Source organism: Capra hircus, chromosome 17 (genome assembly GCF_001704415.2).
Source record: "Capra hircus breed San Clemente chromosome 17, ASM170441v1, whole genome shotgun sequence".
In the NCBI taxonomy this organism is placed as follows: domain Eukaryota; kingdom Metazoa; phylum Chordata; class Mammalia; order Artiodactyla; family Bovidae; genus Capra; species Capra hircus.
The window spans coordinates 6,719,959-6,746,558 of NC_030824.1; the positions used below are offsets into that span (position 1 = coordinate 6,719,959).

The 26,600-nt window shown below is 49.6% G+C and overlaps 2 protein-coding genes across 3 annotated transcripts in view; one reads left to right on the forward strand and one right to left on the reverse strand.

Annotated features, from left to right (window-relative positions):
- SART3 (squamous cell carcinoma antigen recognized by T-cells 3) overlaps nucleotides 1–16,039 on the reverse strand; it is a 39,663-nt gene extending 23,624 nt beyond the window's left edge. The window contains exons 1-5 of one of the 2 annotated variants that reach the window (XM_018061081.1): nucleotides 15,688–16,039; nucleotides 4,908–5,034; nucleotides 3,697–3,801; nucleotides 1,451–1,635; nucleotides 114–165 (exon numbers count right to left, since the gene is read on the reverse strand). In XM_018061081.1, the coding sequence (XP_017916570.1) occupies nucleotides 114–165; nucleotides 1,451–1,635; nucleotides 3,697–3,801; nucleotides 4,908–5,034; nucleotides 15,688–15,999 (781 nt within the window). In that variant the 5' untranslated portion in view covers nucleotides 16,000–16,039. Of the gene's footprint in view, nucleotides 1–113; nucleotides 220–1,450; nucleotides 1,636–3,696; nucleotides 3,802–4,907; nucleotides 5,035–15,687 lie in introns of both variants that reach the window. The other variant, XM_018061080.1, reaches the window with a different exon arrangement.
- Nucleotides 17,343–23,509, forward strand: ISCU (iron-sulfur cluster assembly enzyme). Its single transcript, XM_018061082.1, has 5 exons — nucleotides 17,343–17,512; nucleotides 18,971–19,084; nucleotides 19,888–19,998; nucleotides 21,457–21,535; nucleotides 22,978–23,509. Exons 1-5 carry the CDS (start codon nucleotides 17,399–17,401, stop codon nucleotides 23,061–23,063), a joined length of 504 nt encoding a protein of 167 aa, XP_017916571.1. The 5' UTR covers nucleotides 17,343–17,398; the 3' UTR covers nucleotides 23,064–23,509.

Genomic DNA, 26,600 nt, shown 5'->3' on the forward strand with positions numbered 1-26,600 from the left:
CATTGTCCAAAAAGAAAACAAACGCCAGCCACATCTGCCTCATGAGATGCTGGGAAAGGCCTAATCATGACACGCCCCAAAGCGCCGACTGCTGACGGGGCAGTTTCTCTTACCGTAGAGTGGGATCGCCAGCTGTCGCCGGAAGAGACTGTGGACTTTCTCCAGCTGTGAATCAAAGGTTTGTTCCCAGTCAGAAGGGGAAAGGAAGCCAGCCATGGGCTAAAGAAGCAAACCCGTAGTAAATAACAAACTTTGGTTCTGCCTACTTCAAAAATTATTTTAGCACATTTTCAGCTCACACTAAAAAAAATTCATAGGACCCCTTACACATGAAGTGTTATGCCAAAGTATTAGGCTCAAATGTCAATGTTATCTCTACCAAGTGACGGTGATGGGGAGAGCAAGAAGGAATCTAAGAAATGGACCCAAAAGACTATCATGAGATAGGACAGAGGCATCTCAAGCATCAAAGGCTCGTGGCTTGCTTCAGGCTGGTTTTTAGGGCTGTCTGCAGCTCTCAAGGGAAGAGTCAGGAAGGACTCCTGGAGGAGCTGGCACTGGGGACACGTCTGCAGGCTCCCCAGAACTAATGAGACAGAAACAGACTCCCCAGGGAATGAACAGCATGAATCAAAGCACAGAGGCAGCCACTGCAGGAACACTGAGGGGAGCGCGGGACCCGAGTCCACATGGGGTCACGACTGACACGTGTCAGCCAGAGGCTCGCCCCGCGCCTCAGTGAGGGTGGGGGGCAGGCACCACCGCACGTTCTTCAACAGGGACTCCGTCCAGAAGGGCCTGGGCGCTCGTAATCATGACGATCTAAGTGATACAGGGCTCCACTGCGCACCAACAACAGTGCGGTCACACACGTCGTGGGGGAGACACCGGGGAGTGGACTCTAAACCCTATAAATCATAGTCTAGTCTGAAAAAACGCAATCATGGTGAGGTCAAACCTCACAGTTACTGTGGGACACACTCTGTATGTACAGTGTACAAGGACAACCAAGTCACCCCTTCAAAATTATATATATGTTAACATATAATTTGAATGAACATATTTACATTTTAATATAAATTATATTTTATATTACATTAGTAGATAACATATGTATATATTAATATAATCTATATTCACGTATTATACTAATATAATTTGAATGTCATATTAATACATAATTTGGGGGGGGTGACTTGGTTATCCTTGTATATTCACCGGGAACCATAACTAAAACAGCAGTATTTTTAAATACTACAAAAAGCTTGTAGGGAATCTGCTTTTTAGTCAAGGAAGACATTCCTACTACTCCACAAAGATACCTGATTTTATTTACTTTACTGCCCGCCCACTAAGGGATGGGCAAAGACCGTTTTGTTAACTGTGTTCTTCCAAAACCACTAACGAAGACTGGTAAGCGGCTGATAGAAGGCAAGCACTGGGCACTCACCCGGGCAGCTTCCGCGATGGCACTTTCAAACTCCCGGTACGCCTCCCAGATGGCAAGTCCCTTGGTCATGTGTAACCCAACGGACGAGAGGGCCCTTTCAAACACAGAGCGGACTTTCTCGAGGCCACCCTTCTGACCAATCCCGCCGACTGAGTACTGGCCGTACTCTAGCCAAATGTTAGGACCTAAAAACGAGAGGTATATTCAGGATAGGAAATGCCCGAATGTAAAAACTTTTGTTCTGAAGCAAACAGAAGAAATGAGCCCACTGAAAAAGTGCTCATTCGTGGAGAAAGAGCACAGCATCACTGACAGGCATCCCAGGTCACCAGGTTACCTACGTCTACCCGACGTGCCTACGAAGCCTCATCAGTGAGGCCTGACCGCATAGGCAGTACACGCCAGGCGGTAATATGTAATCTTATGACCGGTTATCAAGCGGATTTATTAAAACTGAAGGAACCCTTAACAGATTTCAAAGAAAATAGTTAGAAATCTGAGTGAATTTTCAGAAAGACTGCAAAGCCTAGACTGTTCCAACTTTTAAATCTTGATTCATCTTTAAGCCTCCTGATTGAAATGAAAAAAAAAAAAAAAAGTATCCAATCCTGTTACCAAAGATTTTAAATCTCTAAAATACAACAAAGAGACCTGGCTGCCTTGTTTCTTTCCCTCTTTAATAAACTTTCTATATGCTCACTCCTGCAGCTTGAAAACTAATGAATTAAACGCTTGATAAATGCATTGTTTTTTACCAAACACATTTTGCCTATTAAGTCACTTTTCAGAGATCTGGAAATAATTTGATGCTTATACACTAATCTTCGAAAATAAAAATTCTAAAAAGATAAAGCTAACATGAGAATTCCTGCATGTTTTCCTGAGGCTTGCTTTTCCAAAGAAATAAATCTATTTCAAAAAACTTAGCTGAAGTTTGTTAGTGGCTCTGTTTCCACTCACCAGTACAGAGCTGCCACATGGGCTGTGAAATACAAAATGAACTAGCTCTCTGAGGCAGAATGCTCCTTCAGTGAGGGTTAGTCAGGTTTACAGGGGGCTCTACGCTTCTCACAAGGGGAAATGGGGAGTGAGGACAATTAGACAGGGAAAAGGGATATTTACTGAACAATGGGGACTTTTTTAAAAAACATTTTATCCACAACATTGTCTGATATCTGATACAGTCCTCAGTGTCTGCAGAGAAAATATTTTAGAGACTTATATACCATCAAACTGGATTTAAAGAGAGATAAAGCGTTCACAATTCACTTTCACTGAAGTGAAAGACCAGCAGACCAGGCAGATCTCCGTGGTGATGGAAGATTCTGTAGCTCGAGACAGTGGTGAAATAAAATATCACAAAACTATATGCAGACACTGTATGTACCAAGGTCCATTTCCTTGAGTTTGTCCTACAGTCATGGGGCTTCCCTGGTGGCTCAGTGGAAAAGAACCTGCCTAGAGCGCAGGAGACGCAGGTTCGATACCTGGGTTGGGAAGATCCCCTGGAGGCGGGCCTAACAACCCACTCTAGTACTCTTGACTGGAGAATCCCATCAACAGAGGAGCCTGGTGGGCTATGGTCCATAGGGTCGCAAAGGGTGGGACACGACTGAAGTGACTGAACACGCATATACTACAGTCATAAGATACTGGTGGAGACTGGATCAAGAAATTACACAAGATCTCTCTGTACCATCTTCACAAACTCCTATAAATCCATAATAATTTCGAATTTTTTTAAGTTTTTTAGTATGAGATGGCTGGATGGCATCACTGACTCGATGGACGTGAATCTGAGTGAACTCCAGGAGTTGCTGATGGACAGGGAGGCCTGGCATGCTGCGATCCATGAGGTCACAAAGAGTTGGACACGACTGAGTGACTGAACTGAACTGAGTATGGGGGAAAACAAGCATCCTGTCCAAAGCTTCTAAAATTCCATTCAATATGTAAAAGGTAACCTTTAGTCACCTGGAAATAGCAGCTAAGTTCTCCCTGGAGATAAATGCTGGGGGCGAGTCTATTCACCTCCTCCCTTCAACTGTGTCTTCCACGCGCATTGTGAAACCAAAAGCCTCAACTGAAAACCACAGACAGTGATGATAATAACTGCACTCCAGTCCTTCCCACTGCTGGTCGAAGGACTTTCCTGGGGGCAGCGCCTCATGGTGTGGCCCCGGCAGCCGAGAGGGACGCGAGGGGAGCCTGCCAGACCCGCCTGGGCCGGCCCGCAGGGGACTCACAGATATAATCCTTCACTGCTCTCTCGAAGAGGTCGTACACGTGCTCCCGGTCCAGGCCGTCCATGGCCATGCTGGTCTCGTCGTGCAGCCACTCCAGCCAGAGCTCTGCAAGACACCCGCGCCCCGCGTCACTGCCCATCCCACAGCCCCCGCTCCGAACGCGGGCAGAGCAGGCGCCGCACCCCGAGGCGTCAGCACACACAGGCTTCGTCTGCCTCATACACCCTGGCCCAGTTCACAGAAATTCAATTCTTACGACCTGCGCTAAGCACACACGAGGCTGACGCTTCCAAGAAAGATCAACTCACTGGAGTCATAATATCCCTCCAGCTACGGGGCGTTTCATTTTCTGCAAAGTACTTACACACTTTCTCTTTCAGTATCTATCAAAATCCTGTGAGGCAGGCAACAGTGACATTAGTAACAGTGGCATCTATCCAAGCATTTACGACACGCCAAGCACGTGTTAAGCAAGGCACACAGAATGCCTTGTGAGCAGAAACTACTGTTATCCCCATCGTACTGCTGGGAAAACTGAGTCTTAGAATGCTTATATAGTGCACTTAATGTCACACAGCCAGAAAGACATCTGAAAGGCAATCGGATTTCAGCTTTTACACTCCACAGTCATGCTTTGTGGGAGGCAAAGGGGGACAGAGCTGGATCTAGAATGTGTAACCTCACTTGTCCCTAAAAGATCAATTACGTATACGCACAGAGATTTAACTACAGAGGTGCTTGGCGTAATCACATTTCAAATAAGCAACTTAAGTAGAAATAACTTAAATGCCCAATTACTGTGGACCAAATAAGGTATGAAACATTTAAATTTAAAAGTGCTTATGAAAGTTTAACTATACTACAGTTACAATTATCTGTTTCTGAGAGAACAGATTAAATACACAAATACCAGAATGGGAAACAGAAAGGGAATGGGGAAATTTTAATTACATAGAAATATTTTATCGTAACATTACGAGAAAGAAATCAGGATTTGAAATGTGACTCAGTACTGCATGACCACAACTATGTGTAGCAAAACCCTAGAAGATGAGAAACTAAAAGTCACTGACTTTGGATGGATTTTCTTCTTTCCACTACACTTATCTATTCCGAATTTTTTATGAGGAGCATGCCCCACTTTCAGCACGGGAAAAAAGACCCTTCAACTCTCTGCGTTTGTGAGAGCAGCTGGGCTGCGGAAGCACCACCTTCGGTCAGAGGGAAGATCTCGCTCATCTTCTGGCGCGCCATCCTCACTTTGGTCAGCTCCCCTTCCAGCCGGAGCAACCGGATCAGGTCCACGTGGCAGTTGTAGTCGTAGACGTTGATAGACAGCTGGAAGGAAAAGGAACATAGGTGGAAACTTAGAATGCGATCATCAAAACAACTCAGCTTCTGTCACCACCGGCGAAAGTGCACGCCTGCTACAAGCACAAGATATGTGTTTTCTGGAAGAGTCACAGAAGCAGCGAGGCAACATTTCCCTCAGGAAGATGGAGAAAAATACACAAGAGACTTTTTGTTTCTTCTGAGCACACCACTCGGCGAGTGTGACCTCACTTCCCTGACCAGGGGTTGAACCTGGGGCCCTGGCAGAGTCCTAACCACTGGACCGCCAGGGAATTCTGAGAGATATTTTAAAATAAATGGAACACTCCTTCAAATCTGTTACAGGTCCTGTCGGAACACACTTAGTTCTCCCAGAAACACAGGAAACAGCCTAATGAAACAAACACAGAGTGACCTGAGGCAAATCACTCACTTTTCTAAGCTCCCCTTCTCTCATCTGTAAAGTAGGATACACCACCAGAGGGTGAGAATTCTGAAAGGTAGCTCAGTATCACACTGTAGCGCAGGCCAGCGACATGGACGAAGAGCTCTTTTCTTTTACTGACAAACAAATGAAAACCCCACCAGGAGAAACAAGAATGGGGACAGACTGGTACCAGATGAAGGTGAGTGACAGGCACAAAAAGATTTATTTTATAGGTACAAAAAGATTTATTTCAAACTTTCCAAACTAAAAGTTTAATAAACTAAGATCACTGCTTCCAAAGATGCGGGACATCTGAAACGAAGGGAAACTAAAAGCACCTGTCACTAGCAGGCTTTTACTCTTAAACAGCTAGAGGAACCTCTTCAAAGAGAAGGAGAATGGTAAGAGAAATCTTGGAGCATCAGCAAGAAAGAGCAGAACCACAGGTAAGCACAACAAACGACCCTTCTCTTCCTGACTCTCCTAAACTGTGTGCGATAACGGAAATACTTTAAGACTATCTGATACCCGAAACGACGACACTAGAAAGGAAAAATGGTAGAGACCTAAATGGGAGGAATATTTCAACACTTGACTCAGGGATAAAACACAGATACCATGTAAATCAAATACACTGAAATACTCAAAGCAACTACTAAGAAACTATACAGAGCAAGACTCTAAAAATTGGTATGAGTAACCAAGCTGGAATCCAAAGAATGTCCAGGTAACCCATACAAAGGCAAGAAGAGAGAACGCTGGGAACAAGAAACACAGGAAACAAAAGAGAATAAAATGTCAGGCTTCAGACCTAATATATCGGCAACTGCCTTTAAAGGACCTGGTCTAAACATGCTAGTTAAAAGGCAGAGAATAGCAGAGCGAATAAAAACACAACCTACCTGAATGCTGATTACCAGAAACTCACTTCAGATTCAAGTGAAAGGATGGGGGGCTTCCCTGGTGGCCAGTGCCGGAGACGCGAGGTTGAGCCCTGATCCGGGGAGATCCCACCCGCTGCACAGCAAGCCTGCTGCTGAGCCTCTGCTCTAGAGCCCGGGCAGCCACACGACCAAGTGCTCCTGCCGCAATTACTGAAACCCATGCGCCCTAGGGCCTGAGTCCACAACAAGAGAACCCGCCGCAATGAGAGGCCCACACGCCACAAGTAGAGAGCAGCCTCCACTCACCACCGTAAGAGAAAAGCCTGCAGGGCAACAAGACCCAGCGCAGCCAAACATAAATAAGCAAATAAAATTATACAAAGCAGAAGCATGGGAAAGATCTAGCACGCAACCAACAAAAAGAAGCAGAGGTGGCTACACTAATATCACATAAAACAGACTTCAGCGCAAAGAAAATGATCAGAGATAAAACAGGACATTACGTAATGATAAAAGGATCAACCCATCAGGAAGACAAAACAATCCCAAACGTGCAGGCACCAAACAACAGAATCTCAAAACAGAGGAAGCAAAAACTGATAGAGCTAAAAGAAGAAACAGACACACCCACAGTTACACTGGGAATTTCAAAGCCCCCACTCAGAAACTAAAAGAACTGTCAGATTATCAGCAAGGTTATAAAAGAACTCAACAACACCATTAACCAACATGATCTAATTGCTATATAAAGAACACCCTCCCAACAATAACAGGGTAAAACAGTCTTCTGCAGGGCCCAAGGAACATTCACTGGGACCATATCCTGGGCCGTAAAACAAACCTCAACAAATTTTAAGAACATTGAATCACAGAGAGTATGTTTTCTGGTAAGAAGAGAAGCAAACTGGAAATCAGTTACTGTAGGAATCAATCTCTCTAAACACGTGGAAATTAAGCAGTTCAGTTCAGTTCAGTCGCTCAGTCGTGTCCAACTCTTTGCGACCCTATGAATCGCAGCACGCCAGGCCTCCCTGTCCATCACTATCTCCCGGAGTTCACTCAGACTCATGTCCATCGAGTCCGTGATGCCATCCAGCCATCTCATCCTCTGTCGTCCCCTTCTCCTCCTGCCCCCAATCCCTCCCACCATCAGAGTCTTTTCCAATGAGTCAACTCTTCTCATGAGGTGGCCAAAGTACTGGAGTTTCAGCTTTAGCATCATTCCTTCCAAAGAAATCCCAGGATTGATCTCCTTCAGAATGGACTGGTTGGATCTCCTTGCAGTCCAAGGGACTCTCAAGAGTCTTCTCCAACACCACAGTTCAAAAGCATCAGTTCTTCGGCACTCAGCCTTCTTCACAGTCCAACTCTCACATCCATACATGACCACAGAAAAAACCATAGCCTTGAAAGACGGACCTTAGTCGGCAAAGTAATGTCTCTGCTTTTGAATATGCTATCTAGGTTGGTCATAACTTTTCTTCCAAGGAGTTAAGCGTCTTTTCATTTCATGGCTGCAGTCACCATCTGCAGTGATTTTGGAGCCCAAAAAAATAAAGTCTGACACCGTTTCCACTGTTTCCCCATCTATTTCCCATGAAGTGATGGGACCAGATGCCATAATCTTCGTTTTCTGAATGTTGAGCTTTAGGCCAACTTTTTCGCTCTCCTCTTTCACTTTCATCAAGAGGCTTTTTAGCTCCTCCTCACTTTCTGCCATAAGGGTGGCGTCATCTGCATATCTGAGGTTATTGATATTTCTCCCGGCAATCTTGATTCCAGCTTGTGTTTCTTCCAGTCCAGCATTTCTCATGATGTACTCTGCATATAAGTTAAATAAGCAGGGTGACAATATACAGCCTTGACGTACTCCTTTTCCTATTTGGAACCAGTCTGTTGTTCCATGTGCAGGTCTAACTGTTGCTTCCTGACCTGCATACAGATTTCTCAGGAGGCAGGTCAGGTGGTCTGGTATTCCCATCTCTTTCAGAATTTTCCACAGTTTCTTGTGATCCACACAGTCAAAGGCTTTGGCATAGTCAATAAAGCAGAAATAGATGTTTTTCTGGAACTCTCTTGCTTTTTCCATGATCCAGCGGATGTTGGCAATTTGACCTCTGGTTCCTCTGGTTTTCTAAAACCAGCTTGAACATCAGGAAGTTCATGGTTCACGTATTGCTGAAGCCTGGCTTGGAGAATTTTGAGCATTACTTTACTAGCATGTGAGATGAGTGCAATTGTGCGGTAGTCTGAGCATTCTTTGGCATTGCCTTTCTTTGGAATTGGAATGAAAACTGACCTTTTCCAGTCCTGTGGCCACTGCTGAGTTTTCCAAATTTGCTGGCATATTGACTGCAGTACTTTCACAGCATCATCTTTCAGGATTTGAAACAGCTCAACTAGAATTCCATCACTTCCACTAGCTTTGTTCATAGTGATGCTTTCTAAGGCCCACTTGACTTCACATTCCAAGACGTCTGGCTCTAGATGAGTGATCACATCATCATGACTATCTGGGTCGTGAAGATCTGTTTTGTACAGTTCTTCCATGTATTCTTGACACTTCTTAATATCTTCTGCTTCTGTTAGGTCCATACCATTTCTGTCCTTTATCGAGCCCATCTTTGCATGAAATGTTCCCTTGGTATCTCTAATTTTCTTGACGAGATCTCTAGTCTTTCCCGTTCTGTTGTTTTCCTCTATTTCTTTGCATTGATCGCTGAAGAAGGCTTTCTTATCTCTCCTTGCTGTTCTTTTTTTGGCCACATCCCGCAGCACATGGGATCCTAGTTCCCGACCAGGGACTGAACTCGCACACCCGGCAGTGGAAGGCGGAATCTCGACCACTGGGCCGCAGGGAAGTCCCAAGCGATACGCTTCTAAATCACCTATCGATCAAGGAGGAAATCTCAAAGAAAACGTAAAATACATAGAAGTGAATGAAAATGAAAGCACAGCAAATCAAAATAAGCAGACTGCAGCGAGCACCACATGGAGAGGAAAACTTACAAAGCTACAGTCAATGTACAGAAAGAATCACACACCGTGACTGCGTGGGAGTCAGTCCAGGTGCACAACGCAAGTTCACTCTGTGAAAACTAAATCACTGGATTCCACTGTATCACAAAGAAAGAAGCAAAATTCATGGTATTGATTAATACAGAAAACAAGCATTCACAATAAACACTTTCAACTGTTTGCTCTGTAAAAGACTGTGCTCATGCGTGCTCAGCTCCTAGTCACGTCCGACTCTTTCAGCCCCACGGACTGTAGAGCCCGCCAGGCTCCTCTGTCCCTCGGGTTTGCTAGGCAAGAATTGTGTCTCCCGCTCTGGCAGACAGACTCTTTACCACTGCAGCACCTAGAAAGCCCCGTAAAAGACTGTTAGGAGGCTGCAAAGACAAGCTATAGGCTGGGGGAAAAAAAATGTATAAACAAGTATCTGGCGAAGTTAACATCTAGAAAACGTAACTCCAAACGAGTTAAAAAACAAACAATCCAAACAAAAACTGGCGAAAGACATGAACCAGACATGTACATCCGAAGAGGACACAGATGGCCAGCAAGTGCAGTGGACAGTGGTCACCATCACGAGCTGTAAGGAGCACAAACTGCCACTGCAATGAGCTATCGCTGCACACCTGTCAGAAGGCCGAAAGGGGACTTCCCTGGGGGTCCAGTGGTCAAAACCCACCTGCCAACGCAGGGGGCACAGGTGGGGGCCCCGGTCCAGGAAGATCCCACGTGCCGCGGGACAACTGGGCCCGCCTGCCACCCCACTGAAGCCTGCACGCCTAGAGCCCGAGCTCCTCCCATGAGGCCACCACAAGGAGCCCACACACCACGGCTAGAGGGTGGCACCCACCTGCCGCAACTAGAGAAAGCAAAGATCCCAGCACGGCCAAGACTACATTTTTTGAAAGAAAGGAAAAAAAAAAGAAAAAAAGAAACAAAACCAAGAATGGCCAGAAGGGAAAACGGGGGCACCACCAAATGCTTGAGAAGAGGTTAAAAAAACCAGTTCCCTTTAAAATTCAACATACAACCACTGTACCACCCAGCAAGTGCACCCTTGGGCATTTTTCCAGAGCAATAAAACCTAGGTTCATACAAACACCCGTACAGGACTGTGCGTAACGGCTGTACTCCTAACCACCACATCCGGAAAGAAGGCAGAGGTCCTTCAGTGGGTGAGTGGGTAAACGAGCCGTGGAACACCCACGCTATGGAAAACTACTCACCCATGAAAGGAACAAGCTAATATACACACACAACTCGGACGAATCTTGAGGGAACTGTGCTGAGTGAAAACAGCTCCTCCCCAAAGGTTACATACTATATATTCCACTTATGTAATATTCTTGAAATAATAAAACTATAGGAGTAGGGATCAGCTTAGTGGGCGCCAGAGGTCAGGCTACGGCTCCATCCGGGTTGCAGGAGGGGCCTGAGGTGGCAGAGCCCATCCGTGTAATGACTCTGGTAACGTTAATACGAGGGCTGGGAAACTGTACTGCAGAGTACCGCTGGGGGAACCTGGATAAAGGGCACACAGGATCTGTCTGTATTATTTCTTGGAACGGCAAGGAAACCTACAATTACCTCAAAATGAAGTTTCACTTTTTAAAAAAGCTTTCAGATGAGTTAGGGTATGAGGTTACATTAGGTCTATACACCAAAGGACTTCTTGATGGTCCAGCAGCAAAGACTCTGCACTCCCAATACAGGGGGCTCAGGCGTGATCCCTGGTCAGGGAACTAGATCCCACATGCCTCAACTAAGACCCCGAGCAGCCAGATAAATAATTAAAAAAAAAAAGTCTAGGGACTTCCCTGGCGGTTCAGTGGTTAAGAATCTGCCTGCCCATGCAGGGGACACAGGTTTGATCCCTGGTCCAGGAAGGTCCCACACACGGAGGGGCAGCTACACCCGTGCACAACTGCTGAGCCCACAATCTGCAAAAAGCCACCGCGCTAAGGCCACGCGCCACAACCAGAGAGGAGTTCCTGCAACTAGAGAGGACCCGCTCGCAGCAATGAAGACCCAGCACAGCCAAGTGAGTCGTTTTTTTTAGTCTACACACTGAGACTGGTTAGTACCTACTCTTCCAACATCTGCCACAACATTTCAGCAATAAATATTTCCCTCTCCAGAGATGACAGATGAATGATAATTCATTCAACTAACACTGCCATCTGACAACGCACTCTTAGTAATCTAGACACTAGCTACTGCATTAAACTGCACATAAGAGGATCTGTCTCAGCAGATAATGAGTTAGACCGTGGAACAGACACAGGACAAACTAACCAACAGAACACTAGAGTGCCCAGAAACAGACCCCCGCACACAGAAAGGGACATCACAGAGGGACACTGGGGTAGCCACCGAAACAAATTCATGACCCATGACCATGAGCCCAGTTTGAACAATACTGACTCTTACACAGCTTCAAGAGTGGCAGTTTATCAGAAACAATGTTCGTTGTAGCTAGTCTTTATTAGGGGAAAAACTGCAGGCAACTCAAATGCCACAACAACTGATAAGCTGTGTGCCACTCACACCCTGGGGTACTGAATACACAGCAGTCAAAATGATAACTCGAAGGAACATGGTGGAACCTCAGAAACACCTCTGAGTGGAGAGCACTCCCAGATTACATACTGCAGGATACGCTTTCGTAAAAGCTCAAAAACAAACAAAAGTATCTGCTCAGGGCTGCAAACTTAGTGGATAAAATTATACATTTTAGAAGAGAAGGAAGCAGAAGTCCATGAGGTTTAAGAAAGCAGTCACCTGGGTTTGGGGGTGTGGGGCAGCGGTGAGCATCGAAGCAGGGCCGTGGGAACGGGAGAAGCCATCTGGACAGGCAGCACCAGTGACGAAGCCCCCACTCTGAGAGTGAGCGGCAGAGCAAGGGTGTGCATCTCTTTACCACCCTTCACAATTTACAGACGTGAACTGCTCTGTATACACCGAATTACACGTAAATCGGGACTTGGTGGCTTAGACTCCTGGCTCCCAGTGCAGGGGGCCCAGGTTCAATCCCTGGTCAGGGAACTGGACCTCACATGCGGGAACTAAAACAAAAGATCCCACGGATCCGGCGTGCTGCAGCTAAGACCCGGCACAAGCAAACAGATAAACTACATGCAAACAGATAATAAAGAACCAATAACACAGAAGCCCACGACCCGGAATTTTTTACAAATCTTTAAGCAACCGCCTCCTGCTCATGACTGATAAAACTTGACAGGCTGAACCCGCCCCATGATTACGTGATGGGCTGAAAAAGGTCAGAATGCGGTCAGGACACAAGTGTTCCAACGCCCACCAGTTGTTTCCCTACCTGTCCTGGAAGGCACTAAAGTGCACCTCTGGATCTCAAGTGGGCTCCCGTGACACAGCGATGTCTCAAAATCAACATTCAAGTGCGTCAACAAGTAACAACAGTGAAAGAAGAGAAGATGGTGGGAGGCGCACTGTCCTCATGGAGGCGCAGGCATGGCTCCCCAGGTCACCCCAGCACTCCCACTCCCCCGGGTCTCTATGTGTTCCCTGAGCACAAAGCGGCGGCGAGTCCTGGGACTAGCATCTACGCAAGCCCTCCTGTGACCACCACAGGGAGGTAAGGACTGAAATGCACAAAACCCACTGAAGACATGACTCTAGGATGGTTTTCGGTCTACATTTCTGATTTTCAGGCCCAAATGATGAAGATACTGTGTATAGAGAGGCACTCTTTAATACACAAGGACATGCATTGCAGAGGCCGTCCAGAGAGTTAAACCAGAGCTGACAAACGCGCACACGTGCCGATCTAGTCCGGTCTCAGAACATCGCCAAGGACAAAGGACGCTTCAAGGAAAGAGGCGGCCTAGCCACCGTGCAAGTGCTCTGCAACAGGTTTCCTCTCGCCCTGACAGCACGACCTGCACAGAGAGGTGACAGAGGCGCCTGGTGGGACCACACTCGGCCCAATCACGGGAAGGGACCACGAGGTGCCGCTCCTAGTTTCAGCCACGACCACACACACAGCGGGACATCTCCGCTTCTGTTATCTGGACAGATTTCACAGCTGACTGTGAGCGTTCATAAAAACACTTGGGGTCAGAAGTGGAATTCAAACACGACAAGGCCGAGCACTTCGCGGGCCTCTCTGGAAGTTACTGACCATCACGCTCCACCAGGAGAGTCGTTACAGCAAGAACTAGAGGCTGGGATTAAGAGGACATGGGAGGGAGTTTTGGGAAAACTGGAAAAGTCCATTTCTGGACCCCAGGAAGAGGATAAAGCCAAAGGCTCTTCAGTTCACCATCACCTGCCGGATCCCATCCTGTGCGGTGGCCTGAGGTAGGGTTGGCAAGTACACACCACCAGTGGCCAGGACACCTCTGCCCAGACCCGTCCTCCACTTTAGTAAGCAAAATACCCTCACTGAGGGTTTAATCGCTCCGCTTCCGAGCCTCCCCTTCCCCTCAACAGGTAATTCTATTTCCCCAACTAAGCAAGATAAGGGCTCCCTGAAAGGCCAAAGGCCAGAGAGACAGACTGCCACCGGGACAGGGTCACAGGCGGCCTGCCACCTGACATTACACTGCAACTGCCAAATGAGTAAGAGAATGAAGGGACTGCGGCAGGCTTGTTTATAGAAGGCAGGAAGGGTAGCCACCGGCCTGCCCCTGGCTGGTTCAGACGGGATGACAAATGAGACAGATATACCGAAAGAAGACACAGCTATTTCACAACTTAGCAGGAACGTCACCACCAGAGAGGACATTATAAGGAATCTCACACCCAGCCAAGTTAACTGAGAAACCCAGGCTACCAACCCCACATCACTAACTGATTTCACACCCACTGTGGCATTCGGTCTACAGACAACCTTGAAAAGTTCAAATGCCCTTAGGCCTGACTCTGACCAAAACACTTCATCAGTCCTTTTGAGACTCCGTGTCCTGGTCCGTAAAATGAGATGGAGCTCCATCTCTTCCCCTCCAAGACTACTCCACTCTCTCCCCTCCCTGTCCTGAGACCCACCATGTGGACCACATCCATGGGGTCTCTGGGTCTCGGGGTTCCAGCAGGATTTGCCCAACAGGCCATGTGGAAGCGAGGCACTGAAGTAGGTCAGGGTACTTCTTGCCCACCCTACTTCCTGATGGGAAACGGGGGCTACCTCCCTGGAACAAACATCTCAACTCCTCTCAGGGATCCTCTCCACAAACTATCTAGAAAACCAGTCACTCCATCACCTCTACAGGACTAAAGTGGACACCTAAAGGTCCTGCTACTACTAGCCCTGGGAAACCAAACCTTTGCTCCTGACTTCCCTGCCCCAGACTCAACAGTCTCTCCATTGCTGTGCTGTGCCCAGTCTTGTCCGACTCTTTGTGACCCCACGGACAGTAGCCTGGCGGGCTCCTCTGTCCACGGGATTTCTCAGCCAAGAATCCTGGAGTGGGTTGCCATTTCCTTCTCCAGAGGATCCCCCTGACCCAAGGATCGGATCCATCTCTCCTGCACTGTCAGGCGGATTCTTCACCACTGAGCCACCTGGGAGGCCCAGTCTCTTTATGGACCTTTACTCCAAACTCTCCTAACTTGAATGTGCCACCTAACTTCCTGCTGGGATCCTAGATTACATAGGAGACACCAACACCTGTACCTTCTAAAGTTACAGATTAGAAATCACATAGCTACTATTGCCAGGCCCCGAGCCCTGATTACCGTTACGACAATTCTCTGGGCGGGAACCGTTTGTCCCAGTTTACAGAGTGGAGGATGAGAGACGTTAAAATATTGGCCCCAGCACACACGGGTGTGGAAGAGCTAGAACTGGGGCCTTAGCCTCCAGACGTTATTCCGTTTCTATTATCACCGTCACGGTCACTATTTTCCCTACCACGCCAGAGCTCCTTATCTTCGTCATTCCTACAAGCAAACAACTCTTCTTGGAGAAAAAGAATCTTATTTCTAGGCCTGGACACAGTTGACCCGTATGGCTAAGAGCGGGAGTTGCGGAGTCGATTCAAAGTTCAAAGCCTGACTCGCCACTTGCAGGAAGTGTAATGGTGACAAGAGAATTCCCTCCACCGGGAGCCTCAGGGTCCTCCCACAAAACGGGAAATACAGCAATTCCCTCGCCGGGTTCTGGCGAGGGTTCAATAGGATAACACTTGCGAAGCCCCTGGCGAGCAGTAAGCGCTCCGAGGACCGGAGACGCGCTGGGAAACTGCGATTTGGAGGCTTTGGCGCTTTTTATTACCTCCGAGGACCACGGAGGTGGGCCGGGGCCTGGGAAGCCGAGGGAGAGAGCCCGCCGCCGCCGCCCACGCCCGCGCCCACCTGCTCCTCCAGCCGCTCTATCTCCAGCTGGTTCTTCTCCTCTTCGTCGTACCCCCACTCGTACTCCCCAGGGGAGCTCTCGGCCGAGGAAGCCATGGCGTACTCCTCATCTCCATCGCTCTCACTCACGCCTTCCTCCTGCTGGTCCCACTCTGACCCCATGGTCTTGTACGTCGCGGCGGCCACGGCCCGCGATAACACCTTCCTCCTCGCCCGAGCCGCCTTAGCCTCATCCTCCTCTCCCTCAGCCTCGGGCCCGGCCTTGGGCTCAGCCTCCGCTTCAGAAGCCGATGCGGCGGCCGCCGTCGCCATCTTGGACTTCCAGAGACTCCCGGGTCCTCACTTGGCCGCCAAAGACCCGCAGTAGTTGGAGCTGCCCGCGGCGCGCGCCTGGTCAAAATCCCGCCCGTCTGCCACCTGAAGAGAAACTATGCGCCTCGGATGACATGGAAATCTCGAAATACACGAGATTCATGTTATTTTATATACTTTCAGTAGCTCTTGTTCGAATAAAAAAGCTCACCAACAGGGCATGCGTTTCGGCACAACGTCGGACAGCAGTTGGGTCCTTAGGCAGGAAGTGGAAGCCATAGAGGCAGCCACGGAGTGAGCGTGATGGTTGTAGTTAAGGGTTTGGCGCCATCTTGAGAAGGTCAAAAATGATTCTTGGAATAAATATCTTACCACCTAGTCTGACCTGGCGCGTGAGTCAGTCTCCCCAGCAACTGAGCCTCAAACGCGCAAAAAAGTCTTAAGTCCTCAGGGAAGGATCGATTGCACCATTCATGAGAATAACTCATTTCCCAGAGATTCCTTCTCTTTATCTAATGCCTGGCGCCTAGCACTTAAATACACGTGAGTTTTGATTTTATAGGATCATATTCTGCAAACCAGTATCAATAAATTACATTAATAAACATTTACTTAGAACCTCTTCATTGCTATATCTTGTGATTTAATCTGTGCCAGTTTGTTTTTTAATAGAGACATAAACATATACAATTTTTAAAATCAGAGCAAAGTATTCTTTCCTTTAGTTAAGCTTCTCACTTTAGTGGTAGAAAAGCCTTGGAGGGTCTATTTATTGCCTTGCTCCCTCAGTAGCAAACTTAATTGTGTCGTCTTGGGTTGTTTTCCCAAAGCACCCTGACAAAAAGTAGATACTCAACACAAGATTTGCTCAATGGATGAAGAACTGTCCTTGAATTAGTACAAAAAAGATCGAGGTTTACAATGACACTATGTTTCACTTAGCAGCACACAGCCAGTTAGGAGCAGAAATGAGATTCTAACTCAGGACTGTTCAAGTCAGAATCCCAACTGGGCCCCTCTGGGCAACCTAGGGCAAGTTACTAAACCGTTCTGATCCTCAAATTCCTAAACTGCAAAATAGAGCCAAGAAGGGTGGACTGGTTGAGCCTCTGCGCCGAATTAGGCGGTGGGACTTTGTGAACGCAAAGCTGGGTCCTGATTTCCAGCTCAAGGATCCTCAAGATTCAGAACCCAGCTCGGTGGACCAGCCCTCGAACGATTTCAAACCTTTAGGCTCCGCGCCCCGGGAACAAAACGGGGACACGTGAACGCAGCGGGAGGGCGCAGGCGCAAGGTCGCCGGTACTTTAGAGGGTGCGCGCTCCCAGCTGGGAGCCGTCTCGCGCACGCGCCCCTCCCCTCGGCCGCGCGCTCCACCTGCGCAGGCGCAAGCCTTCAAGATGGCGGCGGCTGGAGCGGGCCGTCTGAGGCGGGCGGCGTCGGCCCTGTTGCTCCGGCCCCCGCGCCTGCCCGCCCGGGAGCTGTCAGCTCCCGCTCGGCTCTATCACAAGAAGGTAAGAGCGGCCCGAGGGTCCGCACCGGGCGGGGGGCGGGCGGGAGTGCGAGGACCCCCCAGAGGACTTAGGGGTCCTAGCGGAAGCCCAGCCTAGTGGCCCTCCCGGCTCTGCGCGGCCCTGGAACCCCGACTGCAGCCCAGGGCCCTGGCCGCCCCCAACCCTGGATGGAGGGGCCTTCCTCTCAAGAGGCCGCCTCGAATGGCCTTCCCTCGCTGCGCTGGGGCGACTAACCGCGCCTGAAACAAGAATGACAGCTCCCGCTAGCCTAGCGGCAGCCGCCCTCAATCCGAAACATCCATCCAGCCTTTAAGCCTCTCGGCTGCCCAGGAAGCAGGGTCCTGCTCTGTCCGGGCTCGCCGGACACACAGCGGCCGAGTGACCTTGGGCGAGTCACTGCCCCGCGCTCGTCAGATGGGGTCTGGGCAGCGCCCCCGTACGCGAGTCCATTGCCTGCGGAGTCCTGGGCAGGGCGCTTGGCACAGGGAGGCCGCTGAGGGTCGGTGTTACTGTTGCAGGAGCTCAGAGCCTCCGAGTGGACATGGACGTGTAACCAACAGTCGTCACGTTTTTGTGTTTGTTTTGGTTTGGTTTGGGGGTGGTGGGATGCTGTGAGTTAAGACAGGTTGGGTAGTTGGCAGCCACATGAGACGTGCCTCGCTTGGGAACCGGTTAAGTAAAAAAAGAATGCGATAAATCAACCCCGGGGCAGAAAGTCGAAACTGGGTATTATCTTGCAGATCCTTGGACTTGGAAGTCAAAATCCGTGGTCGGATAGGTCGGGGGAAGGGGACTGGAAGTTCGGAATACTTAACGACTAACTGGGAAACAAACCGCAAGGTTTTTAAAGCCTCGCATGTGCCAGTTTGAATAGATGTCTACTCTGTTCTGGCTTCCACGCGTTTGCGCACAGACCTCACTCCCCGCGGACCCAGGGCTGTATATTGTTGACCGTACACGCGGAATGACCTGGCGCGCGCAGCCTTTCCGCCACCAGGGCGCGCTGCGGCACCGCAGATTTCAGGGCCCCGAAATACAGTCATGCTGGTTATTTATCACCACACACAAATGGCCGTATTCCATAGCCTTGTTCCTCCTGTAACAATCTCCATGAGGCTTCTGGGACCATACAGACGTATAGGTTTTTGAATAGTAATCATTCTTTTGAGAATGGATTTTCTTCCGAAATTACACAAGTGCTGTTTGAGCCCAACTCTGTGACTTGGGTGGTTAGAGGTCAAGTAATTAGTTGTGGTTCAAAACCCCACAGAATTAAGACATGATTTTGCTGATTTTTCTCCAGGATTCCCATATCTCTTAAATCCTGCCCAAGTGAAATTTGGTATTTAGTGATGGCCTGCCAGGTCCAGCTTGCTGACTTGAAGGAGCTTGCCAGCAAAGTCGGGGAGATGAACAGCAAAAAAGAGTGACTGTGATTTCTCTTCACTCTCATTTCAGGTTGTGGATCATTATGAAAATCCCCGAAACGTGGGGTCCCTTGACAAGACATCTAAAAATGTTGGGACTGGATTGGTGGGGGCTCCAGCGTGTGGTGATGTCATGAAATTACAGGTACCCCTGGTTTCCATCTTTACTGGTGGTAACGGTGACCCCTTTGCTTGAACAGTGTTCTGTAGTTGACAGAGCATTTACATGTCCAGCATTTCCTCTGGTCCCCATCTTGATTCCTGTGAGGTGGGAGAAGTCAGTGTTACAAATGATTCCAGCAGGGGCTGAATCCTAGTCCTCCTGGTAAACTGTGCTGACCCCTTCTGACAGAATAAACAGATCTCACGGTCATACTCACTGTATCAGTTAGCTATCCCCAGAGGGACGGGAAATGCCATGAATCAGACTCTGCCTGCCCCCACGGTGGAAGCGCCCGGCACGCCGGTAAACCATAGCTTTCTCCACATCTCCTTCGTCACTGTGGTGGGAAGCTGGCCAGGCGGCTTCATGCCTATCTTGGAGAACAGAAGCAAGGCAGGGAGGAACACACTGCATGCAATGTGACGTCAAAGGGGAAAGCACCAGCCGGTGACCTTCACTGCCAGCTCTGGCAGTGCTTAAAGGCGCACACTGACCCAGCAGCTGGGAAGCCAGAAGTCAGGCTTGGGAGTGGGAGGAGACTGGGCAGGACGCACACTTTGTGGCTGATCTTTGCCAGCGAGGCCCGTATAATTCTATATAGTTGTTCCTGCTTGCAACTTTTCATTGCTGAACTCTTTGAAACAGAGGGGCCTCAATAATCAACGCCCAAACTTTTAAGTATGGAAAGCGGGAGCAAAACTCTTAGGCAGTGCCCTGCGGGCCTCCCTAAGTGCTGGGCTCTGCAGGCAGTGCCAGAACCCTGCTAACCCCTGCCTCTTTTCCAGATTCAAGTGGATGAAAAGGGGAGGATCGTGGACGCCAGGTTTAAAACATTCGGCTGTGGCTCTGCCATCGCCTCCAGCTCATTAGCCACCGAATGGGTCAAGGGGAAGACGGTAAGGCTCTTGAAAACTGGAATTAAGTCATATCCCCACACACCTGCCTCTTGGTTAAGGAAAGGTTTTAAACAAACACACACTATAATTTTTTTCTAAATATTCCAAGGATTTTCTTCTTAATTTTGCTTACCCAGATTTTTATCAAATTCTTCTCCACATTGGGAATTATGGATAATCTTAAGCGTTTTTTTAGTTTGGGGTTTTCTGTTGTTGTGGACCATTTTTATTTGTTTGGGGGTTTTGGTGGTGTTTTAACTAAATCAAAAAAAGGTCCCCACCTACTCCTAGAACACAACAGAAGTGGAGAGAAATCTTTGGCTTTCTCCAAGGACACGGATGTTATCATTTCTTAGAAGTCTAAGTCTGCTCGGGGGTGGGTGTACCATGGTTTGTTTTGTTTATTTCTTCCCATCTGGTTTCCGGAAGGATTGCAGGTGGCCTACAAGGATTCATGAGATAACTGACTAGCCTTTCGAAAGTCCCGTCCTCATTAAAACCTCTCAGAAAGGCCAGACTGTAGGTGCTCGTCCTTGCAGCCCCAGCAGCCGGAGTTCAGCAGGCTGAGTCACAGAGGCCTGTGCCGGGCAGCTCTGCAGCCAGGCCGCCTGCCAGGCCACGTGCCACCAATCCCCTGTGACTCAGCGCCTCCTGGCCAGCAGGCTCCTCAGGGCCAGGAAGCAAAGACCCAGCTTGTGCTGGCCGATCTGTCCAGAACGATCCTCAGGGGGAGAGGGCATGAGGAGACAGGGCACCTCAGAAAGTGGGGAGAGGGCGTTTCTCTGACCTTGAGAGCCTCCCATCTGAGTTTGCAGGAACAGAACTTGAAGCTTAATTCAGTAGAGTTAGCGGACTTGGGAGACTGGGGAACAGGCTCGGGAAATGCTTTCCTTAAAGCAGCAGGCCCTGCTCCACAGAGGCCTGCCTCTGGCTCTGCCCTTGGCTTGAGACAAAGTCCAGGTGTTCTTTCAGTCCACCTGGAGGTGAAAAGTCCTCCTACAGGCCGGGGATGTGCCCCAAGGTCTCCTCCTAGGAGCTGTCTATGCTGCTGGCCCTGGCCCCGCCCACCTCGCTGACACCATCCAGCTCACAGAATCGATGGACATCAGAGAACTCATAGTCACACAGCCAACGCAGGAAATCACTGCCTTTCGGCAAACAGGCTCGAGGGGACTTCCTGGTGGTCAAGTGGTTAAGACTCGGTGCTTCCACTGTAGGGAACGCACGTTCAGTCCCTGGTCGGGAACTACACTCCCTCATGCCATTTGGCCGAGAAAAAACAAAAAATCGGCTGGAGCTGCTGGCCTCAAGGAGATCCCTCCGAGCCTCCCCGGGCTCTGCTCCTGGCTGTGACAGTGTCTCTGCAGGCTGGGCTCACCCCAGCCCAGCAATGTTTGCTCTTTGGCCCCACCAGACGGAGCATCACTAAAGCTGCCCTCTGTCCTGTCTGCCTCTCAGGTGGAGGAAGCCTTGACCATCAAAAACACAGACATCGCCAAGGAGCTGTGCCTCCCGCCTGTGAAGCTGCACTGCTCCAGTACGTGTCGCCTCCAGCACGCCAACAGGCTTGGGCTGGGGGCGGGGGTGGGACTGGGGTGTTTCCGTAATGGTGTCCACGTGCATCTGGACAGGTGAATGGTGAGTCCTTTGGGGTCGCGGAATCCACCTTTATAACCTCAGAGGATTAGAGCTCGGGTTGTCTTCACAGCCTCCAGAAGATCAGGGCCCCAGGGTCTCCCGGCGGGTGCTGTGGGTTGGGCATCATGCCAAGCTGGTCTCGGCCTCACTTCTGACCCTTCGGAATGTCCTCCAGTCGTGTCCTCACCTCCCCCTCACAGAGCAGGAAATGAGGGCTCAGGTTCAAGCCGCCCAGCCTCACAGCTCCTCAGGAAAGGGCCAGAGTCTAAAGCCCAGACTTTGATTCGGAATCTGTGCTGTTCCCACCCCACCGTGGTGAAGTTGGCACCGGTGAAGGAGAAGATGCGGCTTCCACCATGATCCCATCTGCCGTGCATTTCTTCACTTCCTTTCCAGAGGCCTTTACTCTCGGGGTCTGCATCTGTGTATGTGGGATGACTCAGCCCAGCTGTGCAGTACCCTTCTCTTCACTGTCCTGAGAGAAAGCCCAGATGCCGAAGGCTTTTACTTGGCTTTCCCGTTCAGTCTAAAGCCTTAAAAATCTCACCCTTCTAGGGGAAGGAGGGAATGAGACACAGTAGCCTTAACCAAGTGACGGAGGTTTACTGACCAAATTAGTTAAAAATCAGCAGAGAGCCAGGCCTCCTGCCAGGGCAGGACTCACAGGGCAAGACATGAGTGCCAGGGCCCGGACGGAGGTCTGCTGAGACCCTAGTTCTTTCCACTTAAGCTGGAGTCTCAAATACCCGAGAATAAAGGCCATAGCTTGTAAACATTTTCACGTGGTTTCAGAGAAACCCCTGCCTTTTCATCAGGCCTTCATGGGCGCTGGAACTTAGCCAGTGCTCTCCACCACCACTCCAGCTTTCTCAATGCTTATTTCCCCAAAAGCCTCCCTTTTAATACCGACTCCAACATAAAAGCTGCCAAACTTGGGATCACTAGAGTGAGCCGGCAAATGCCATCCCACCCCCAGACTGACGCGACCCGAGTTATGCCAGCCAGCATCACCGACATCCACCGTGTTATCCCGACTTCTTGTGAGCAGCTGAGAACTAACATCTGTTGTGTCGTTCCCTGCCCACCCCTCCCCCAGTGCCCCAGACACTTGACGTATACAGGCCTCACGCTATCCCAGCGAGAGGCTGAGCTAACGTAGAATCCCAGGTGTGTGCCCCCCGGTCTGTCCCAGAGCCGCCCCAAGGGAGTGGCTCAGGAAAGGCCAGCTTGCTCCTGACCCTGCACCCTGGTGAGGGGACTGTCAAGCCCGTCCCAGCACCACTGTCTCAGCTCTTAAAGATGTAGAAACCTACAGGCTGTGTTTTGTTCCATTACCTGCAGTGCTGGCTGAAGACGCCATCAAGGCCGCCCTGGCTGATTACAAGCTGAAACAAGAGCCCAAAGCAGGAGAGGCCGAGAAGAAGTGAGCCCTGGTGACGGGGCCTCAGCGCCCCGCAGGCCGCCAGCACCCCCGCCACGCAGCCACAGAGGCATCCCGGAGCCCTCGCACTAAATAAAAGCGCTCTGAGGTCCACACAGCCTGTGCTGCTCACCTTGCGAGTCTAACTCAAGCAAAATACACAGCCTAGTTGTTCTGAACCCTGGGGTTTCCTGCAGCTCACTTGCATCGCCTTAACCTCGCGCGTGTCTATCTCAATCTGTGTGTATGACCCCAAAACTGAAATCAGTAGCGAAGTCTCAGGTTTGGGGAGTCGTGAAGTGCACAATATCTAATTCTACCTGAATCTTTTGGGGAAAGATGACCAGTAGAATGCCTTGGTAAGATTATTTGGTAGGACCAAATAACATACAAGTATTGTACATAAAGCAGATTTTGCATCTATATAATAAATAAAGGAATGTTGTAAGAGTGTCTCTCTGGTAAGCCTTGTCGCTGGGGCCCCTCCCTCCCTTCACAGGACTGCCTTCAGCCCCACGGGGTTCGTTCGTAGATGCTGGATGGGGTGATGACCGAGGCTCCTCTCTCAGCAAGCCAGGTGGCAAAGACCACGCGTGAAGGTCTTCACAAAGCTGATGTCAGTGACGTCTCCTGAAACGAGCAGGGGAAGGATATGGCCATTACTCTTCACTGGTCTTTACAGAATAGCAGGCTGGCAACTCAAAGTGACTCCAACAAGAGATTCTTTCTGTAACTCCCCTGGTTTCTGAAATCTGAGGAACTCTGGCTTGGACTCTACCCTAAAGCTGTGGACCGAAAACAGATAGAGGCCTGAGGAATGAGCTTTAAATAGCAGTTTCTAGGCCCAGGGTCTGCTCCAGGTCTGGCCAGGCAGTTCCAATATCTGACTTTTTTTTTTTTAACTTTTTATTTAATGGAGTATAGCCAATTAACAATGTTGTAATAGCTTCAGGTGGACAGCAGAGGCCCTCAGCCATACAAATATACGTATCCATTCTCCCCCACGGCCCTCTCCGGTCCAGACGGCCACACAACGTTGACCAGAGTTCCCTGTGCTGTCCAGCAGGCCCTCGTTGGTTATCCAATTCAAATATAGCAGTGTGTACATGTCCATCCCAAACTCCTTACTTGTCCCTTTCCCCATCCTTCCCCCCCAACCAGCAGCCATAAGTTTGTTCCAATACCCGACTCTTGAGAACCTCTTGGGTGGTTTTGTGTGGAGGCGATGAACCAAGCCATCAGGAAGAAACCTCTTTGGTCCACACCTGCACAGCTGTGATACTTAAGTAGTTCGTTCTGAACAGTCCGTATGTGTACGGTGATCTTAAGTTTTAAAACATCCACCTCTGACTCAGGGACAAGTAACAGGCACCTCATCTCTGTCCGCCTATCCCATCCTCCCCCAGGGTAGACAGGCGATGGGTGGGGGGTCATGCAGAGATGCCCTCGGTCACACAGCAGCTCAAAGCCCCACTATAGGAGGTCCAATGGTCTAGTGAAAACATGACCTCAAAATACCAGCTAAGACTCAGATCTCCAACTTCAAAAGTAAGATGTCCTGACGTTCAGGCATAGGCTGGCTGGGTCTTCTCTTAAACATACCTCCTTTGTTTAAAAAAAAAAAAAACATGAAACGAAACTCCTCTGGGTTCTGGGGAAGGGCATGGAATTTCAAAGGCCCTTCCCCACACCCAGTGGGGAAGGCCACAGAGCAAGGCCTTCATCAGAATCTCAAATTAGAGCAGCCGGGTGGAACCATGTCACATTGTCCCGTGTGGCGTCTCTGCTGTTTAATTCACGGTCCCTCTAGGCTGCGCTTGTCTCTTCATTATATGTGGCCGCCCTGCAATTCCCCACCACTGTTCTTTGCAACTTTTTTAAAACGAGACATTTTTGTCCCAGTTACACCCTTTGAGAGCCAAGCCTAAATTCTACACATCAGAAGCTCTTCATAAACAGCCACGGCAATAGCCCAAACCTCAAAATATGTGGTCATGTAGCTGAAAGATGAGAACATTTTGGTTGAACTTCCATGAGAGACTGTCCTTGGCCCAGACACAGCTAGTCTGAACCACAGGGGGGCACCATGTCCCCGTGGATGAACTCAAGTCTACAGATGTTGACATCCCAACAATCCGCATCTCCACGTAAACTCTTCCACGGGAGATACCAGCGTGTAAGTGACAGAAGCTCTGTGCACTCCTGCGTCGGGCCAGGCCCTCACATTTGTAATCCCCTCCATCCTCAGCACAGCCCTCTGGGGTGGGCATTGTTTCAAACAAGCAAACTGGCTTGGGAGGTCAGCTACTCCCAGGCCACAAGGTTGGGCTTGGGCTGGGAGACCTCAGAGGCCAAGATTCTCCTGCCCTGTTTGCTTCCTGCAGAACTTGACACCACCAGAGGCTTCCCTGTGCCTTGAGCATCAGCGGGAGGTGACCCCCAACACAGAGTGAGCCCTAATCCATTCATTTGGCCAACTTGCCGCCAAGCACTGTGCCTGGCCCCAGCCGTGCCTCAGTCATCTGGGAGCCCAATTTAACCCCAACATCCGATTAAATCTGATGCTTTGTGGGTAGGGCCTGGGCACAGACGTTTTCCCAAAGCTCGCCGGGAGTTTCACAGAATGCAGCCCTGAGAGAGAACCACCGTGGAGTGCTCTGCACTTTGCCAAGCAGTTTGCTGAAATTATTTCCATGGAGGCTGACACTCCTATGAGAAGGTGTCCCTTTCCACCTCCAACTCCCTATCTGCCCCTCCCACCTCATGCATCTGCCTTGGTCTGGGCCTCTATCACCTCTCTTCTGGCCTCCCCACAGGCCTCCCTGCCTCCAGCCTCACTGCTGGAATCCAGTCCCTACTCTGACCCTGTCCCTCCTCTTGAAACCTGTCCCTGGCTCCCTATCACCCTTCAAACAAATCCAAACTTCCTACTACATTGATCCAGCTCTTTGCTCTGGGCCCACCAAACCTTCCTTTCAGCCCTGTGCTACTCCCCCCACCAGTAAGAGCCCAGCCAGGCACCTTCCCTTAACTTCCACTCAGCCTGGGAGCCTCATCTCAGACACTGCCTCCGCAAGGAAGCCGATCCCGACTCCCCCAGGCTGAGCTAGGCGCCATCGCTGCCCCCAGAGCACCTGCCGTTCCCTGATCCCATACATATTATGGATGGTTTTTGTACTCCACTCTTGCCTTGTCTTTCTGTATCATTACTCAGAAACTTGAGTCTTTTTTAAACAAATTTTTTTTTCATATTTAAATAGGTAAAAATAAATAAATAAATAGGTAATATACTTTTTTTTTTTTTTAACTCAGGACTTCCCTGGGAATCCAGTGGTTAAGAATCCGCCCACTAAAGCAGGGGACATCTGTTTAGTCCCTCGTCTGGGAAGATCCTACATACCATGGGGCAACCAAGCCCGAGCTCTAGAGCTCAAGAGCCACACAGCTACTGAGCCTGAGCACTCCAGAGCCTGTGCTCCACAGCAAGGGGAGCCGCTGCAACGAGAAACCCCTGCACCACGGCTAGAGAGCAGCCCCAGATCGC

Coding starts and splice junctions, on each gene's coding strand:
- ISCU (XM_018061082.1), top strand. CDS start 17,399: ATGGCGGCGGCTGGAGCGGGCCGTCTGAGGCGGGCGGCGTCGGCCCTG. Junction 17,513..18,970: donor CTCGGCTCTATCACAAGAAG/GTAAGAGCGGCC, acceptor CTCTCATTTCAG/GTTGTGGATCATTATGAAAA. Junction 19,999..21,456: donor AATGGGTCAAGGGGAAGACG/GTAAGGCTCTTG, acceptor TCTGCCTCTCAG/GTGGAGGAAGCCTTGACCAT.